The sequence below is a fragment of the Littorina saxatilis genome, linkage group LG1, assembly GCF_037325665.1.
Source record: "Littorina saxatilis isolate snail1 linkage group LG1, US_GU_Lsax_2.0, whole genome shotgun sequence".
NCBI lineage: Eukaryota > Metazoa > Mollusca > Gastropoda > Littorinimorpha > Littorinidae > Littorina > Littorina saxatilis.
In genome coordinates, this window is record NC_090245.1 from 84,981,519 (window position 1) to 85,001,405 (window position 19,887).

The 19,887-nt window shown below is 40.9% G+C and overlaps 1 protein-coding gene and 1 long non-coding RNA gene across 4 annotated transcripts in view; both read left to right on the plus strand.

Annotated features, from left to right (window-relative positions):
• LOC138982157 (ras GTPase-activating-like protein IQGAP1) overlaps positions 1-19,887 on the plus strand; it is a 92,414-nt gene that overhangs the window by 26,375 nt on the left and 46,152 nt on the right. For all 3 annotated transcript variants that reach the window (XM_070355391.1, XM_070355383.1, XM_070355399.1), the window contains exons 3-5: positions 18,608-18,764; positions 19,374-19,451; positions 19,791-19,867. In XM_070355391.1, coding sequence (XP_070211492.1) covers positions 18,608-18,764; positions 19,374-19,451; positions 19,791-19,867 — 312 coding nt within the window. The remainder of the gene's footprint in view (positions 1-18,607; positions 18,765-19,373; positions 19,452-19,790; positions 19,868-19,887) is intronic.
• On the plus strand, positions 13,144-14,694 carry LOC138982228 (uncharacterized). Its single transcript, XR_011460811.1, has 3 exons — positions 13,144-13,305; positions 14,054-14,146; positions 14,399-14,694. It is a non-coding gene; the product is annotated as an uncharacterized lncRNA (long non-coding RNA).

The window sequence follows — 19,887 nt, forward strand, 5'->3', positions numbered from 1 at the left end:
TTTACCGGCGTAGATTATGTTGGGAGGAGTGCATGTGTTTTGTTGTTGTTGTTGCTTTGGGTTGTTGTTGCTGCTGTTATTTTGCACTTTGCGTTAAATAAAAAACGCTCGCGCTGGACCCGAGTACTCTTCAGACTGGCTCGCTCAATAAATATAAATGTTTGGAATGTCTGTGGTGGGAATGTTGGTTTCTGACCAGAAATGCAGGTCTATCTCTGGCCGATTCATAGATTCAACCTACAAACTGCGACCTCATCTGTGATCAGATATATATTAGTACAGCGCACCTATGATTGCTGCTTACTTGATGCTCTCAATAATTACCATAGATTTGATTTATATCACAATGCACAGTACCAACCAAGAAAAAACACATATGAAAAGTCCCGGTGAGAAACTGGAACAATTGATTTTTTTTCGGGCTTTTTCGATATCTAAAAAAAAAAAAAATGCCAAAGAAATTAGCAATTTCTTGAAAAAAAAATGAGAATCCTATCATGCTGCATATCAAATGAAAGGGCTTGAGCTGAATAACAAGAATATTAAGCTAAAATCCATTTCCGGTCAAATGCTGATGAAATATTCAGTAAGAACGTTATTTCCCGCGGTAACGGTGATCATACCTAATGACGAAAAGCATCATAACAAAGAAAATCCCTTACATGATGCATAATTCAACCTAGATGCCTATCTGACTCTATTTCTACAGTCCTAGTGACTCCTACCTCAAATATTAGTCTCGTCCTCCTCTTCATCCATGGGAAGCATCGAATTGAGGCAACTTATTCCACGGCACTGTCCACAGGCAGTTGTGCAGCTAAGGCCGACCTTCCGGCAACTACAGCGTTGTGAGGAACAGTCAGTAGTGCAACCACATCTGATGATGTTCATTAACTCCTCAGGGGCTGGAGGAATGTCAGTGTGAACAGGAAGCAGCTGTCCCCGCTGAAGCTGAAACCCCCATTCTTCAGGCATGAGCTCCAGACTGGTACCCAAACAGATGATGCACTTGTCCGAGACACACCCCGACGTGTACAGGGACTTCATGGCTGGACATCATGTCATCCGACGGAGTCAACGTTTTTGGGCGGGACTGTCATGCGATCTGACGATAGAGCAGACTTTGATGTGTTCCCTCAAGTCAAGTGGCGGACTCACGAGAGGCAGGGGAATGGGTGAACTCCAGCGGCTTGTTTGGTTGCTCTCCATGCCGTCTTGCGCTGCAGTGAACCAGTGGATGGTATCCTTCACCCATGGTGACTCAAACACTGAACATCACAAAGATCTCACGGAGGCAAGACAGCTTGTCAAGAGTGTCACCATCATTTTCTTTGTATATGTCGACTAACAGTTTCTCTCCTGTCTCTTCAATCATCTGGTGATCCGAATTAGTCTGCAGGAAAACCTTGGCACTATTTTCAAACAGTTTGTTCTTTTTTTGCAGTCTCTTCACTGGGACACATTTTCCGACACTGAAAGGCCGAGAAGTTGTGTCACAGCCACTAAATGCATGCGCGAATAAGATATTCTTGCACACATTTGGGCCAAGACGGCTCTGCGTTGATCTGATGTCCCAAAGTCTTGTTGTACTTGCCTTGCTTGACGAGAAGAACACATCCTTCATGTCTGACTTGACATGAAACAGAAGAAGAATGAGTAGGCCTGTGTCTTCCCCAACAACATATGTAGTGTATTCTACGGCAGACTGAAGTGCGACCTGAACTATGACACAGTCAGCATCCCCCTGAGCATGCTGCACCGGAATCTCATTCTCCTCAAAGCAATTGCCAACAAGATGAATGAACCGCTGTTTGTTGGTGGTGTTGGAGAGGAACTCCTCCTTCTTCTCTGAGAGCAACATGTCAGGAGTGAACTGCACATCACGGCCAAGCGTCTTTGAACATGGGCCATGTCTTTGGTCGAAGGGCCCCCAAAATACCCATCAAAGACGACTGTTGCATGAGGGTATGAGTTCTTCACATACTCAACATACCTCTCAGCCAAGTGCGTGTAGGATGTGCCTCTCAGCCAAGACAGTTGATGAATTAAAGAGCCCCCATCAAGGATGTAGTGAACATCTTTGGTTCTCAACATTTCCTGCTTGCAGCCTTCACTGGCATCCCACAAGTGCTTTGCCAAGAGGTGTTTGCTGGATTCTCGCATGAACCCGCTGTCGTCAAACAAGGATGAGGGCAGGGCTGTCAGTTCATGCTGGAAAATGTCTTGGAGCTTGGACAAGTCGCCACCAGCAACATGAAGAAGGCGCTGGAAAAGCAGCTGTGGATCTATGCTGACTCGCTCACCTCCAATCTTGACAGTGGGTTTGGTGCTCATGGTCACAGCCTCCTCCTTTTTCTTGAAACTGACCGCTGACACTGCTTGGCCTGTCATTGTCTGGAGAATTCGATGCCCAATCACTTTGGCACTGTCCACGTTAGCAGATGTGTCAGATGTCAGGCCAGTTGCTATGCAGACAAGTTGGTGTCCCTCCGTCTCAAAAGGGTTTCTTTGTAGAACGTATGTAACTATAGTGCTGGTGTCCTTGTCATCTTTCCGCTGTCTTGCCTCCGTGAGATCTTTGTGATGTTCAGTGTTTGAGTCACCATGGGTGAAGGATACCATCCACTGGTTCACTGCAGCGCAAGACGGCATGGAGAGCAACCAAACAAGCCGCTGGAGTTCACCCATTCCCCTGCCTCTCGTGAGTCCGCCACTTGACTTGAGGGAACACATCAAAGTCTGCTCTATCGTCAGATCGCATGACAGTCCCGCCCAAAAACGTTGACTCCGTCGGATGACATGATGTCCAGCCATGAAGTCCCTGTACACGTCGGGGTGTGTCTCGGACAAGTGCATCATCTGTTTGGGTACCAGTCTGGAGCTCATGCCTGAAGAATGGGGGTTTCAGCTTCAGCGGGGACAGCTGCTTCCTGTTCACACTGACATTCCTCCAGCCCCTGAGGAGTTAATGAACATCATCAGATGTGGTTGCACTACTGACTGTTCCTCACAACGCTGTAGTTGCCGGAAGGTCGGCCTTAGCTGCACAACTGCCTGTGGACAGTGCCGTGGAATAAGTTGCCTCAATTCGATGCTTCCCATGGATGAAGAGGAGGAGGAGACTAATATTTGAGGTAGGAGTCACTAGGACTGTAGAAATAGAGTCAGATAGGTATCTAGGTTGAATTATGCATCATGTAAGGGATTTTCTTTGTTATGATGCTTTTCGTCATCAGGTATGATCACCGTTACCGCGGGAAATAACGTTCTTACTGAATATTTCATCAGCATTTGACCGGAAATGGATTTTAGCTTAATATTCTTGTTATTCAGCTCAAGCCCTTTCATTTGATATGCAGCATGATAGGGTTCTCATTTTTTTGCAAGAAATTGCTAATTTCTTTGGCATTTTTTTTTTTAAATATCGAAAAAGCCCGAAAAAAAATTAATTGTTCCAGTTTCTCACCGGGACTTTTCATATGTGTTTTTTCTTGGTTGGTACTGTGCATTGTGATATAAATCAATTCTATGGTCATTATTGTGAGGTGAAATCATAAGTGGCCTAGACTATATGTTTTGACAAGCATTAAACGGATGAAATTAACCACATGCAGTTTATTCTTCAGAAAAATGCAGCGATACGCACCCCCAAAAATGGGTTGGGTTCGGTGATTTGTACATAAACGTCTTCCTCGCGATAGATTCGCTTATTATTTTGTCTTATGAAGCCGTCATCAACACGAACACAATGATTGCAGAAGCAAACTCTGTACCTACACGACCGAGACACAAGACTGATTATTTCACAGCTGCAATGAGAATAGAGAACACAGACGTTTTGGGTAAGCTTACTCACGTCAGGTCTTCACTGACAAGCTAGGAACAGACGGAAAATTCCGAACAAAAGTAAATGACCTCAAAGACAAAGTCTCTTTCGCTTTGCGTGTAACTTTGTCATGACGTATTTTTGTGTGACGCGTTCGGCTGTTCTATCAGGTCAATGGCTGCGTGTTGCCCCGCCGGTGTGAACTCCTCCTACGGCCAAGTCGTTTTTGTGGTTTATTTCGCATTTAGGTCCCAGGTAACATTATGAAGTTTTAATACGATCAATCGGACCTATTATCAAGTTAGTGTATCAACTTTTGAACGAACTGCGCCCAGTAGTTTCCCAGCAATAAGCTGTTAAGTGGAGAAAGTCGGCGCTGGCAGTAGCCAGACGACGATAAAGAACTAGCTGCGCACCCCCCACTCCGCTGCAACAATGCCAGACATCTGGATGACTTGTTTTACAAGTGCAGCGTAACAGACAGATACAGAGACAGATACAGAAAGACAGACACGCAGACAGACACACAAAGTCTGCTGAGCCCTAGTACCAGCGTACTCGGGGATAAAATTTAGGATAATGTATGTTTTAAAAACAGCGTTTTGGCGTCCATTAGCACTGATGTTGTGTACTTACTAGCCGCTTTAAAATCGAATAAGCGCCAACCAACGCCGACGTGTGGGACGTAAGCTTTGCATGCCAATTGAGGCGAGATGTCTCAAAATCAGTCAGTCGAGGAGAAATGTTGACTCACTAATGAACTGGCGTTGTGCTTGGAAGAATTCGAACTATTTCTAAGCAATACATAACAACATGAATCAGACTGATGCTCACGTTATGGAGCATTTTGAGTTCCTACTTGATATTTAGATTACATTACGTTACTTGCAACAGGTAATATTTACCTGGATCGAAGTCCGTCCTACTCTGGGGAATGTTTTGCCATGCTTCATTGACTGCCCGATATAGCGCCCGGTATGGTGTTGCCCATCAAAATTGATGAATACAAGGATTTCTGACTGCTAATCTCCTTCCTTCACCTTGCTCCCTCTGTAAAGTGAAAAGCGAAGTGGTGGTGATCAAGGAGTTGTTGCTGTTGTTGTTGTTTTCTGTTGTTGTTGTTTTTTCTCTCCTCTTAGCATTGCCCTTTGTTTTAAATGTGATGTATTTTGTGTCGGTAACCGCCCGACACTGCATGGGCAATTTTCCTTGTTTTTATAACTAGGACAGTATAATATTGAGTCTTGAGTCATTGACGTCATCTTTCTTCAAGGTTGTTTGACTTGTACACAGATTTAGTTTCACTCAGAAGTGTTGATCTAAAGATCTTAGGTTTGTTATTGTGCTTCAATTCATGGGCAGGATACTCTCCTTCCTTTAGTTTGCTCCCACTGTAAAGTGGACAGTTTTTTTTAATGTTTTGTTTTGTTTTTATAATGAAAGCGGGGGTTGTGTGTGCGTGGTACTAAAAACATCGAGAGTATGCATATAGTTACATCACTATCAGCGGCGGGCGGATGTATTGTTTCGTTTCGCGGTTACCCAAAACTGCCGACTTTGATCACACACACACACACACACACACACACATAGCACAGCACAACCGTTTGTCAAGCGTTGCCCGGCAACTCGTCTTGAGAGACTTGGAGGTGGGGGGGGGGGGGGGGGGGGAGTTTTCTTTGCGGCGGAAAAAATGTGGGTTGGGGACACACAAGGGCAAATTGTCGACTGCATGTCGTTCAGTGTGACTGTGTCACAAGGGGTGCTCTCTGGAAGTCGGGCACATTACGCTGCGAGGACCATTGGTTCCCAAGTGAATACATGCATACAGTCTCTCTCTCCCTCTCTGTCTGTCTGTACTCACACACACACACACACACACACGTACATATACACAGAGTTTATTACGGCTCTCTCATTATCTGAAACCATAGCTTTGATTTATGCTGGGGTAGGTGCTATGCATTTGTACACAAAAATATTGCCAACGTGTTTCCCCCACAGAGATATAGAATAGATTCTATATCTCTGTGGTTTCCCCCTTGCATAGTTGCGTTTAAGCCGGCAAGCATGAACTCCTTCATGCGTGTTATGTCCTCTCCATCCAACCGGCGGGGATACGATGACAAAACGCCAGTAATGTATAGGCTCAACAGTGGGGCCAGCATCAGTGCACACAAACATTGCAGCAAATGTGCCAGCGTTTTATTTGTAAAATAAAAGGTACCCTCCTCGTGAAAACCATCCCAGATCTGGCCAGGCTTTTACATGAGATAAGACCTTCCCTCCTCTTGCTCATCTATATCTGTATTGAAAAGGAACAGCCTGGGTGCTCTCTGTACACGGAGGAAATGTTTTATGAATTGGTTTTGTAAATGTAGCCAGATGCTTTTTAAGAAATTCATTCATTACACACACAAAAATCAACTGACCACGGATGTTGATCAGGGTGTTGATTTTGGGTATGTGACCAAGTGGAGGGATGGTCTTATCCCATGTAAAAGTCTGACCAGATCTGAGGAGGAGTGGGCCTTTAATGTTACCCTTTAATGTGGTTCACTTCTTGTTTCACTAACTGCACGCAGAATTTAAAAAAAGATGTTAAGCTGATTGCAATGACACAGTCAGCGGTCTCGCAGGAGGATCAACGTGGCAATACATTACCCGTAATCAGTAACCAAACCAATGCGAACTCGAACAGCCATCTGAAAATGAAAGGTAAATTAATCGATCGCTATTATTTATAATGTTTGAGGCGACCGTTTTCAGGAATAACTAAGAGCGAATCTGACTTCCTAATTTAAATTTAGGTCATGTTTGCCTTTGGTGAAAAAGAATAATGACGAGAAGAGGAAAAAGAAAAGCCTTGTTAAGTTAAGGACAATCGTAAAGTATTTAATCATTCTTTGAGACTGACCGACATAGCTTGGGCAGAAGGACCACGCTTCAGGTCACGTCGATGAAGTAGAAGGGGAGGACTCGGAGGGAAAGAGATGATAAAGCAACAGTGGCAGTTAAAACTCGGAGCTTTTCCACAGGTTTTTTTCAAGGAACAAACAGCGCAGGGTTATGTGTGTGTGTCCCTCAAAGCCAACAGAGCCCGGAGTCCATTGTGTGGGCAGACGAGAACAAAACCGTTATGTTATGATGACTCAGAGGCAGATTGACGGAGAGTGGGGGTGATAATCTCCCTTTTGTCCTTCGACGTTCAGGTGGTTTGTGCTCCTATTCAGAGCATTTGTTGTCAGATGTTCGTGATGTTTGTTTTGTGCTGTTTTATGTTAAAAAGCTATTGTATTTTTGCACACTGGGATTTTTCACAATGAACGACAAGTTTTTGTGGGGGGAAAACAAAACAATTGAATTCGCTTTGTCCCGCTATAGCCATATCGCTTTTTATATTTAGTCAAGTTTTGACTAAATATTTTAACATCGAGGGGGAATCGAAACGAGGGTCGTGGTGTATGTGCGTGTGTGTGTGTGTGTGTGTGTGTAGAGCGATTCAGACTAAACTACTGGACCGATCTTTATGAAATTTGACATGAGAGTTCCTGGGTATGAAATCCCCGAACGTTTTTTTCATTTTTTTGATAAATGTCTTTGATGACGTCATATCCGGCTTTTCGTGAAAGTTGAGGCGGCACTGTCACGCCCTCATTTTTCAACCAAATTGGTTCAAATTTTGGTCAAGTAATCTTCGACGAAGCCCGGACTTCGGTATTGCATTTCAGCTTGGTGGCTTAAAAATTAAGTAATGACTTTGGTCATTAAAAATCGGAAAATTGTAAAAAAAAATAAAAATTTATAAAACGATCCAAATTTACGTTTATCTTATTCTCCATCATTTGCTGATTCCAAAAACATATAAATATGTTATATTCGGATTAAAAACAAGCTCTGAAAATTAAATATATAAAAATTATTATCAAAATTAAATTTTCCAAATCAATTTAAAAACACTTTCATCTTATTCCTTGTCGGTTCCTGATTCCAAAAACATATAGATATGATATGTTTGGATTAAAAACACGCTCAGAAAGTTAAAACGAAGAGAGGTATAGAAAAGCGTGCTATCCTTCTCAGCGCAACTACTAAACCGCTCTTCTTGTCAATTTCACTGCCTGAACGGTGGACTGACGATGCTATGAGTATACGGTCTTGCTGAAAAATTGCATTGCGTTCAGTTTCATTCTGTGAGTTCGACAGCTACTTGACTAAATATTGTATTTTCGCCTTACGCGACTTGTTTTTTGTTTTTTTTAAAGAAGTTTACGTTTCAGCATACGCATATGGTCACGAACGTGACTGTGAATGTGTTTGTGACTTTCAACAAAGACAGCTTTATTTCACCTTTCGATTGTGTTTAACATTTTCTATTCCCTTTTTTTCAACATTCCTCGCAGTCGCACCCTCCCCTCAGCCAGTGTGCACATCTATATTCTCCCATCCCTCCGTGTGTTACTTAGGCAGAAGTTCAGTAAATGGGTTTTGAGGAAATAGCACGAATGGTGATGTGACCGATGTAAATTCTCACGCGTGGCTTTGTGACTGGTTGCGTAGAATCTCTCTCTCTCTCTCTCTCTCTCTCTCTCTCTCTCTCTCTCTCTCTCTCTCTCTCTCTCTCTCTCTCTCTCTCTCTCTCTCTCTGTCACACACACACACCAGCTTAACTCTTAATGTGTCCCCGTTTTCCCTTGCCTAGCTAAGACTTCTTTAACTTGTTCCAGAAAGGGCTCTTTTCGAAAGTTCATATTGTACGCGTGCTGTGGCTTTGCCAGTCTCTCTGCCTGCTGATGAAAAGTAAACCTCGCTAATACTGATGATCTTTTGCCACCAGCCCTGCCACTTGAGGTACGGTTGTGTTTTCTTTAGGATGACGACGTGAAGCCTTTGCTCACAGTCGCAGGCCGACACAGACACGCGCGCGTACGTAGGTAATCTCTTTTGTATGAAGAAGGCAGGTAGAAATGCCTTTTGTATTCACCTGAGCGACGGTGTCCGTCTTCGTCGTATGCAAGAAAAACGAGGAAGTGGACCAGATGTATGGAGGGTTCTCCGATTTTACAGTCGACGTTATGTTTGTTGAGTTTATGTGGCGGGGAGGGGGGGGGGTATACAAGAAATACATAAATAAGTGTGTTGGAGAGAGACAGAGAAGAGAAAGAGTGTGCAATTGTACATAGAACTTTTAAACCTCCCCACCTTTTTAATCTCCCTGTTTGCCGGAGCTAGCCACTCTCGGTAACAGTGACTCAACCGCAGGACTCAGAGACGTTCGCAAGAACCCAGGGAAGAAGAAGAAGAAGAATGTGTGTGCCTGTGTGTGTGTGTGTGTGTGTTATAGCTTGCGTGTGTGTTGGAGGGTGCAAGACAGACTAGCTGTTCCACTGTCATTGTACTGAGCATTCTTAGCTGCAATGGTAAATTTCAATGCTCTGGCAGTCCTTTCCCTTGTTAATACCATACTTACATGTATTCTGATACACATAATTCCATGTCCGCCCTTGTGCAGCACGGTGTGCGTTTTACTCTTTACCTTTTATCTTCCTCTTTGTGTCATATTTCTTCGTGTCTCATCAGTTGTGGTTGCTTGGGTGGGTTGTGTCGTCAAATGTTTGCACAGTATGCCGGCTGTTTGCAGTGAAGACATTATGCACAAGATCCTGTAGCACCCTGCTGTTCAAGTTTTCATTGAAGTTTTTGTCATGTTGCCCTTCAAGTGTATTTTTCGTCCATCCTTGCAACACATCTTGGTGATATGCAGAACATTAACTGCATATGGATGACAGGTGTAGGAAGGGGGGAGGGGGATGAAGGAAGGGCATTTTAAAGGATGCTTTGTATTTGTTTTAACCCTGCACACATTCACTCTTCCTCAGTTAAAGAGGGGGAGGAAGAGAGAAATGTTGTTCTTTTAGACAACTTGTGTCAAGAGGAAACTTGTCCACAAGAAGCAGATTGGTTTCAGCTTTTGAAATCTTCTTCTTCTTGTCGATCACTAGCTTTTGAAATGAATTGACATTTTGTTTGAGCTAATTTGCACATATGTTAATTTAACTTGTTCAATGTGTAGTTTCTTCTTCAGAAGAGGTATTTTAGACAAACACTCAACCGCTTGTCGGTACAACTTGATTAAAAATAGATGACTAGGTGGCATACATCCACTGTCTTAAGGCAGATGAAAAATTAGTGGAAATGTTGTGTTCTTCCGGGTTGAGGCAGACGTTTTTAAAATTTTTGATGAGATGCAAAGTTTGTTGCACCACAGGCCAGTGAGTCATTAACTACAGTCATAAGGCCTAAAAAATAAAAAATAAATAGGTGTGGTTACGGTAACCCGACCTACCCTATTTTTAGGGGCCGACCCTATAACTTTTTATTACATTTGTCAAAAAAACAAACAAACAAAAACCAAGAAAACGAGTGCAGAAAACGCAATGAAAGCGAAAGCGCCTGAGTCGCACACTTATTTCCCTGTCAAGTAGGTTTAATTTGTACACATTAGAAAAAAAAGTTTTAAAAAAAAAGGGATTGCCTACCTTCCTACCCTATTTTTTTTTGGGCTATGTTTCCGTAACCACACCTATTTTTTTTATTTTTTTGGGCCTATAAGGAAAACTAGTCCTTGGTTCCCTCTATAAACCCGCATACTTGGTGTACAAGAATAATTATGTGTCACTGTAACTTGTAAGCAATGATGTTGATAAATAAGTGAAAAGGATTTCCCTGTTCACAACCCCGGCGAAACGGTCAAGAACAATTCTAGAACCATTCAAGAAACATTCATGAATATTCATGAATATATATTCTAGAAGGTTCTTGAATTATTCATAAAGATTAAATGAGAATTCTTGAATTTTAACTAGAATATTTCGATGTTTTGGTAAGGAATATTCTTGAAAAAGGACTTGAATAATTCTAGAATATTCTTGCCTACTTGAAGAATATTCCTAACATTATTCTAGAATATTCCTGACAATATTCTAGAATATTCCTAACAATATTCTAGAATGACACTAACATTATTCTAGAATATTCCTAACATTATTCTAGAATATTCTTAACATTATTCTAGAATATTCTTAACACTATTCTAGAATAATTCAAAAAAGTTCAGGAATATTCATGAATTTATATTCAAGAAGTTTCTTGAATTATTCATAAAGATTAAATGAGAATTCTTGAATCTTAACATTTTTCTGGAATATTCTTGAATCCTGTTAACTTAAAGTATATTCTTGAACATGTCTTAAGTATTCTAGAATATTCAAAACTAGGTTGAAGTTCTACTTCTAGTATACTCTCAACACAATTTTCAGAATGATCTTGGAATATTCTGTGCTGGCATTTAAGAATAAATCCATTAAGAATATATTCTTCATACAAATCAGAATGATAGTACAATTATCTAATGACTAATAACAGAACAAGAATATTTTAAGTGATTTTTTCCTCCATCAATACTTGATACAGCAGACAAAACAAGATTTCATTCAATACTTTATCACATGTAATTTAACTACTCGAAGGATGATAAATCGGTGATGGTTATTCATTTGGCGAAGAACCTTTCCACTGGTCACACCGGGTGCAGTCTGAATACTGGAGCCGATGCTTTGCAGGTTGCGGATGCCCTGTAAAGTGCAATGAAAATACAATTTTAAAAGTCTAAATGTTTCTTTGTGGTGCTTTTTTTCATCATGCTTAAAGAGTCAACAATATGGTCAGGAATCTGTCAAGGTGTCCAAATGCAAAATTCCTGTTCTGGATACTTTTATTACTATGTATTTTGTTCCGTTTTAAAATGACTACAAAATAAACAATACAGTTATGAAGTATTCTTCATGCAGATTCTATCCACACCAAATGTATGTATCAGTCGCCTGGATGCTGAGAACATTAACTGTTCAAGAAATGATGGTTACAAAATCGAAAAATGTTTTGTGAATTTTGTCAAATCAAGGGTGCCATGTCAATGTTTTTATCAAATAAGTCACCATTCATAAAAGTATTGAAACAACTAAATGATAGCTTTAGTTAGCTTCATTTCCAGAAATGCCATCCAGAGAGTTTTTGGGGACTGACATGCAACGGGCCAGGAATGAAAGAAATTACAGTATTTAACTAATTTAATTTTCAAAGAGACTTTTTGTTGCGATTCCAAGCCATTTTTTTCTTCAGTTTAGGAATAATTCATTCATCATGTTTTGTGCTTTCATTTAATTATCCCAAATTTTGTTGTGACAAAGGTTTAAATCAATAAATGTTGATTGCCTTCACTTAATTACCTGAGTAAATCTCTTCTTGCATCACTATTCCCATGGCCTTGACTCAGGCTTGAGCACCTCTTCAAGCTCTTGAAAAGACTAATTGATGCACTCTCTGACAAGATGTTGATGGGTTAATGGTTTGCAGCTTGTTGCCTTTTGATGCAGCATCTGTAAAAATGAGAAGTGATCAAATTAGAACAACCATTATATATATAATTATAAATGCTCAAGTTTGAATATATATTTATATTTACTAATAAGGGGTAAATACTGAACTATTTACAAATAATACTAATAGTAATCATCTTTGTTCATGCAGGAATTTCTATAAGTATAAATATATGTTCCTGACCAAACCCAGTCTCCTGTAAAGTCTTGTAATTGACTAGCTAATACTCAGAAGACAATTATTTGAAAAAAATAAAAACAATTTAGTGCCGGCTTGCTGATTGACACTTGACTATTAGTATCACTGTCAGACAAAAAAGTCATGCAATCCTACCAAAACAAATGATAGTTCAAAATAAACAAATCCTACAGGTCTAACTCAACTGATTTCACTTAAAATCTTGCAAACAAGAGAGAAAGCATTTAATTGTTATTCACTTATTGTAAACAAAATAAAAAATAAAAACCTAAACCTAGATCCTAGATATATCTATATATATGTCACCTAAAACAAACAACAATATCAAACATAAAAGAATTTTTATAAAACACCTACCTTTGTTTTTCCTGAGAAAATCAGGATACAGCTTGTTGCCAGTGCCACTCAAGTGAGATCGCTGCTCTTAGTTTCACCCATGGTGCTTTCAGTTTCACTCATCTGTCATTTTTGTGTCTGGCACCTCCAAGTTCAAACTCTTGTTTGGGATGAAGAATACAGCATTTCTTCATGCCTAACAAGTTGACAAATCGGTGGCATGCCATTTTTTCAGATAAATGGAGATTACAAAATCTTTCTCAGTTCTAACAACGTGCTTCCAAAGAATTTGGCGCCTGGTTTCTTAGCTTCCGGTGCCAGAGTTTGTCCACCGGAGTTACTTCCCTTAAAAGCAAAATGGCGACGCTCTGTAAATACACCATGAGGAAAGGGGACTCTTTTGAACGAACTGCTGCAGCTAGAAACCTTTTCTCTGTTGTCTTTGTTGAAGCACTTTTGCATCAAAGCAAAACAACATTGATCCATGCATCATTTCCATGAACTCAGTAAGTATGTTTTGTTTTTGCTTGTTTTATTCAACACGTGGTACAGATGTAAACATGTGTGTCACTGTGTGACTGTGAAATCGAAACCAGCCTTCAATTTTAAAAGTTTCTTCTTCGATCTGACACATGAGAAATGGCAGATGTATAAAACTTAACTACATTTTAAGCAAAAGTACTGTTTAATCATGTGATGATTTGATTGTTGGGTTTAACGGCCGCCTTTCTGTGTCAGTGTGTCATTGTGTCGTCTGTTTGCAAACAGAAAGTCTGCCGTGATTTGCGTTCTGCTGGCACTGTTGGACAGAATAAACGAAACCTGTTGGTTTCAAAGTATAAATTATAGACTGTAACTTCTGCTGAATTTGTTTGAGGTTTGGAACTCACAGATTTGGTATAAATTTGCCGCTAGCAAACTGACTGGTTTGGTCAAAATTGAAAACAGGTTTCTGAAAATGAAATTGAAAAAAGTGCTTCAAATTGTAAACATGCCTGTGGGTATTTACAACAATGACGATTATAACAAATATTCCGAAAGTGTATTGATAGAATTATGTACATTTATGTAAAAAGGTAACATTAACCATTGCATCAAAATTGGTTTGATTGATTGATTGAATGACATTAATGACAAGCAATACGTTTGTAAGTTTTCTGTTCACATTCACTCTAGTTATGATGATGATCTTTGGAATGTCTGATGTTTGAGTTTATCCTTTGTTAAAACCTTTTTTTGTTTCTTATTTACTAGGTCCAGGAAAGAGGGGTGAAGAAGATATCTGGATGAATTCTCACTGGAAGTACCATGAAGCACATCATAAATAAAATATCACTGGAGGAAAAGGTAAGAGTCCTGTCAACGAACTGTGGAAGTAATTAATCAGCCAGTGAATGAATTAAATCAATTAATGGGCAAAACGTCTCAGAGAAAAATGGCTTATTTCAGATGAAAATGTGTTTTCATCAATATTACAATAATATACCATATTTACATACCAAAAAGAACAAACTGCGGACATTTAACTCTTCATTTTTGTTCCTTTTTCCAAGTTTTTGAATGAATGATTTTTTGTAAACTGTAGGCATTGTGTTTCAGGCTTTACAGGACACAATGTTGCAAAGCTTCAAGCTGAGACTGAGCCTTCTTTTGAATCAAATCCACCATGCCCTGCCACAGACTGACAGTGAAGTTGGCCAAGGGAATCATCCAACAAGGGATGCTGGTGACAGTGACCTTTCCTGGAGAAGCGGTACCGCATCCATGCAGTTCCAGTAGTTCAGAAAAGTGATGACAAATGTTGAAGACACATTCTGCTTGTGAACATTGTTAGCCCAAGATCGACTTGTCATCTATTTCACTTCTTTGTGACAATATAACATTTGAAGAATGAACCAAGTGTTTGTTTGGCTTTATTTTGTAGCATAATTCGAATGTGTAGCAAACACAACCAAAACTATAAGTGGAGAACACAAAATTAAATTAAAAGTGTTTTAAAAATAAGGGATCACAGTTCTTGAACTTTGAAGAAGAATGTTCTTGAATAAGATCATTCTTGAAAAAAAATATTCTAGAACATTGTTGCTGTTCTTGAATTTTGTTCGATATTCTAGAATATTCTACAAGCCAAAAAATTCTAGAATAATGCCAGTTGAAAAATTCTAGAACATTCTAGAACATTCTAGAATATTCTTGAATAAAAAAAAGTTCTTGAACAACGTTTCGCCGGGGAACTGTCTGGCGCCTGGAATTTTGCACAATTATGTGCAGAAATTGCATATATATATTATAGAAAACTGAAGTCCCTGTCTTAACTCTGCAAGCTACCGGCACGGTTGGCCTAGTGGTAAGGCATCCGCCCCGTGATCAGGAGGTCGTGGGTTCGAACCCCGGCCGGGTCATACCTAAGACTTTAAAATTGGCAATCTAGTGGCTGCTCCGCCTGGCGTCTGGCATTATTGGGTTAGTGCTAGGACTGGTTGGTCCAGTGTCAGAATAATGTGACTGGGTGAGACATGAAGCCTGTGCTGCGACTTCTGTCTTGTGTGTGGCGCACGTTATATGTCAAAGCAGCACCGCCCTGATATGGCCCTTCGTGGTCGGCTGGGCGTTAAGCAAACAAACAAACAAACAAACAAACTCTGCAAGCTCAAGGGTTTGCCTGATACAAGTGGTCGCGCTGATTTTGAGGGATTTGCATGGGTTGACGCAAAACAAGATTTATTTTGCACAGCAATATATATTGCTTATGGTTTTTGTGAGTCTCATATTTCAAAGGCTTAATTGGCTTTTCTCTAACTTTATTGCACCAGTAACTTACTGCCCGATAAATGTATGACTCACAGGGTTTCATTTACTAGTATGCCCTGCGCCATTGGCACATTAAATCTGAAAATGTCCCATCACAATTCCCTTCAGTGCGTCAAAGGGCGCATTGAGATTACGTACCACTGCGCCACCAAATGTACACTTTACATCAGATTAAACGCACGCACGCACACACACACACACACACACACAGACAGATAACACAATATAGCGGCTAATTCTCAAATGGCACCATATTGCACCCTTTTGCTTCGACTATGTTCCATCCGAATTTGGTTGAGTGGGACAAATGTCCTATTGCCTTTTTCTCCCAGGCTAAACCCAGGACTCATGTATGTAAAGCACAGTAGAACAGGAGAGAAAAAAAGGTGAGGTGAGCAAAGGCACTGATTGAATGATGTAGGGGTGAGTTGGAGGCGTTGTAAGAATGATGTAGGGGTGAGTTGGAGCCGTTGTTAGTACAAATTGTTATTCATATCGTCTGACAAGCAGAATGACTCTGCTTGTGGTACAGATTATTTCCAGTTGACAGCCATTCAGCATCATAATCTGCGCTTTGAATAGGCTGAATGGTTCAGGAGTGGCACCTGTATTTAAGTTTGAGATCAATGCAAAATAGCACAACAGCCATACCAGTGTTCTGCCCAACTTATTTTTGCTGAGAGGTGGTTTATTCTAGCAGTTCAGCCTTACATGACCAATTGTGTGTGTGTGTGTGGAGGTGCGTGCATGTACGTGAGTGTGTCTGTTTCAGTGTGCAAGTGCTATGTGCTGCAAGGATTAAGGGGTGGGGGTATTAGGTATGGTTAGACAGCAAAATTCTTTCAGTATCCCTTGCCAACTTCTTGACAGGGACTGTGTTTGAGTAGACAAAGGTTGTCTTGCACACCGAAGTCTTGAATGACAATTAATTAGACCGTTCATTGATTTTTGTTCCTCCAATCTGTTTTTGTATTTCATCATCAGTCCCGGATGTCATTCGTGCAAACATTTTCTTGAATGTTTTGTAACCCAGATATTTGAGGGGAACTGATGTGCGTGTCTGACATTTTGGGCTGATGTTCTATTCTGAAACTTTACACTTACAGTAGACCTGTTTTTCTGTAGTAATGGAGAATATGTACAAGACATAAACTCTTTGGCTTCAGTGCTGAGTTGTGTTTGCTTTGTTTCCCTTTTTCATAAGAAAATAACACATTTGATTGTAACTGTGTGGTATTATTTTTACAACAACAAGAACAGTATCATAACAACAACATTCAGCTCTGCATACATGACTTCTTCTTCTTCATTCATGGGCTTAGACTCCCACGTTCACTCATGTTTTTAGCTTGAGTGGATTTTTACGTGTATGACCGTTTTTACCCTGCCTTTCAGGCAGCATACGCCGATTTCGGGGGAGGCATGCTGGGTATTTTCGTGTTTCTATAACCCACCGAACTCTGACATGGATTACAGGATCTTTTCCGTGCGCTCTTGGTCTTATGCTTGCGTGTACACACAAAGGGGGTTAAGTCACTAGCAGGTCTGCACATAAGTTGACATGGGAGATCGGAAAAATCTCCACTCTTAACAGGGATCGCGCTAGCTTTTTAAAAAACGCGTAAGTCATACGCAACGAAACGAAAAAAACGCGTCACGGACCAATATTTTTGCGTACTACGAAAACACGTACAGACACAAACAAAACACGCACGAAAGACTTAAAGACACTCCTTACCTAAATACGGCGAGTTTTCCTGTCGAACTCCGCGCACGCCTGTCGAATAACACCCCTGCTGTCTCCAACCTTCGGGCCTTGCGAGTTTGTTTCCCGCTCTAATACGACTAGACACACTTTCCGCCTTTTGGAAGCGCGAGATGGGAGAGCAGCTAATGTCTGTTTCTTTATCCGACAAGACATTGTTACGTTCGTTTGCGATACTTCGATGCAAAAAGAAACGGACTTTAGTTTTGACGCGCAGATTTCATGTGTGTCGTCACTTTTCGAGCCCTATAGTCAGTTTCAGGATCGGGTGATTATTAAGTCAGAGCAAAAGCGCTGCGTGAAGACAAGAAAAAGTTACAATATTTTTGCGTATGGCTTACGCGGCGCGGCGAAAAAAACGCGTCAGCGACTTTTAAAATGCGTCAAATACGCAAAAATCGTGCGTAAACGCGATCCCTGTCTTAACCCACCAGGCGGCAGCGACCGGGATTCGAACTCACGACCTCCCGATTAGGAGGCCGACGTCTTCCCACCACGCCACGCAGCGCCCGTCCATGAAAATGACAAATGTGTCAGGAACATGCGCACAGTAACGTACTCTAACTTCCACTCTTTTCTTCTTTGTGAAATAAATCAGTTTATGCCACAATCTGAAACAAGCTTAGGCTCTACGATAGAGAGAGAAAAAAGCCACTATATTCTGTAGACAAACCTTGTGAGGTACATTCCACATAAACAGACCACATACTTTTATTGTTTGTGGCCAGACGGGCGCTGTGGCGTGGTGGTAAGGCGTCGGCCTCCTAATCGGGAGGTCGTGAGTTCGAATCCCGGTCGCTGCCGCCTGGTGGGTTAAGAGTGGAGATTTTTTCGATCTCCCAGGTCAACTTATGTGCAGACCTGCTAGTGACTTAACCCCCTTCGTGTGTACACGCAAGCACAAGACCAAGTGCACACGGAAAAGATCCTGTAATCCATGTCAGAGTTCAATGGGTTATGGAAACACGAAAATACCCTGCATGCCTACCCAACGAAAGTGGACTGAAGCTGACTATGCTCTCAGAGTATAGTGTGGGGAACCCAAATGGGCAAACGAGCTAACACGTCACCAGAGTGTCTGGAACGCTGAAGAAGAAATTGTTTGTGGCCCAGTCAGACTAGAAATCAAAAACTGCATCTAGCTTGATAATGATACACTCAAGTTTCGTTACAAACCGAATTCAAAACGTTGAACTTGAAGGATTTTAATTTCTATTTCCTGTGTGTTTCAGTTGGATACAAGCTTGCATCAATGAGGACCTGCCACCAACCGTAGAACTTGAGGAGGGGCTGCGAAATGGGGTTTATCTTGGAAAGCTGGGACATTTCTTCGCCCCAAATGTTGTGCCGCTCAAGAAAATATATGACAAAGATCAGACCCGATACAATGTGAGTGAAAAAGTAAATTCTGTGCTTCTGCAATTGTAAGGTCACATTGCATTTTCAAGGACTCAGTGTTTTGCTTTGATTTTGGTGCTTGTGTGTTGTGCTTTGTTTGTTTGTTTGTCTGTTTGTTTCTTCACTGCCTTTATCTTAGGTTGACTTAAAATGATTCAGCACAGCTTGATGCGATCATCTCTCAAAAGATGCTTCTAATCTTTCATTAGATGCTCCTGTAAGTATTGCCATATTTTTTAACACTCATCTTGGTAGGCAGGTTGAATGGTAACAGGTTCAGATCTCTGTAGGAGTTGATACAGTGGAACCCCCTTTTAAGACCACCCAATATAAGACTTCTCCCCTTTTGGACCCTGCTTTTACAGATTGTCTGTTCATAATCTCTGTAAATTTACCCCCATTTTAAGACTTCCCTCCCTTTTAAGGCCGTATTTTCTCAAACTTTCTGTTCATAATCTCTGTAAATTTACCCCCATTTTAAGACTCCCTCCTTTTAAGACCTGATTTTGTAGATTTTTAAAACTATTTGTTGAGGTCTTGAATGCAAGGATCCACTTCAAGAATTGCTACACGAGATTTTTGTGATGGTTTGGTTTTCAGAGCAGAGGTCTTCACTTCCGACACACAGACAACATCAATTACTGGTTACGAGCCATGGAGGATGTTGGCTTGCCTAAGGTGGGTGGCTTTGATGTTGTAGACAAGACCGGTAGTATGATAAGATCTCATCATACCCAGGGTAGGCTTAGGGATAACACCTGTCCTGGTCTTTGCTTTGGTAAAACATTGTGTCATAACAGGGCGTTGTCAGCCTTGCTGATTAAATGAGATCATTAGATGATTGGGTGTGATGATTTTCTTCTTTGCTCAGCTTGACTTGATGTGGTGACTAGACTTAGTTTGATCTAACCAAACTGTACTTCATTTTTATTGACTGAAGACTTAGAAATGCGTGAAAGGTGTTTTTCACTGATAATGTGACTGATATGTTCAATGATGCAATTTTCCTCCTTTCAGATCTTTTACCCAGAAACAACAGACATTTACGACAGAAAGAACATGCCTAGAGCGGTCTACTGTGTCCATGCCCTCAGGTAAACAATGACAATGAAAC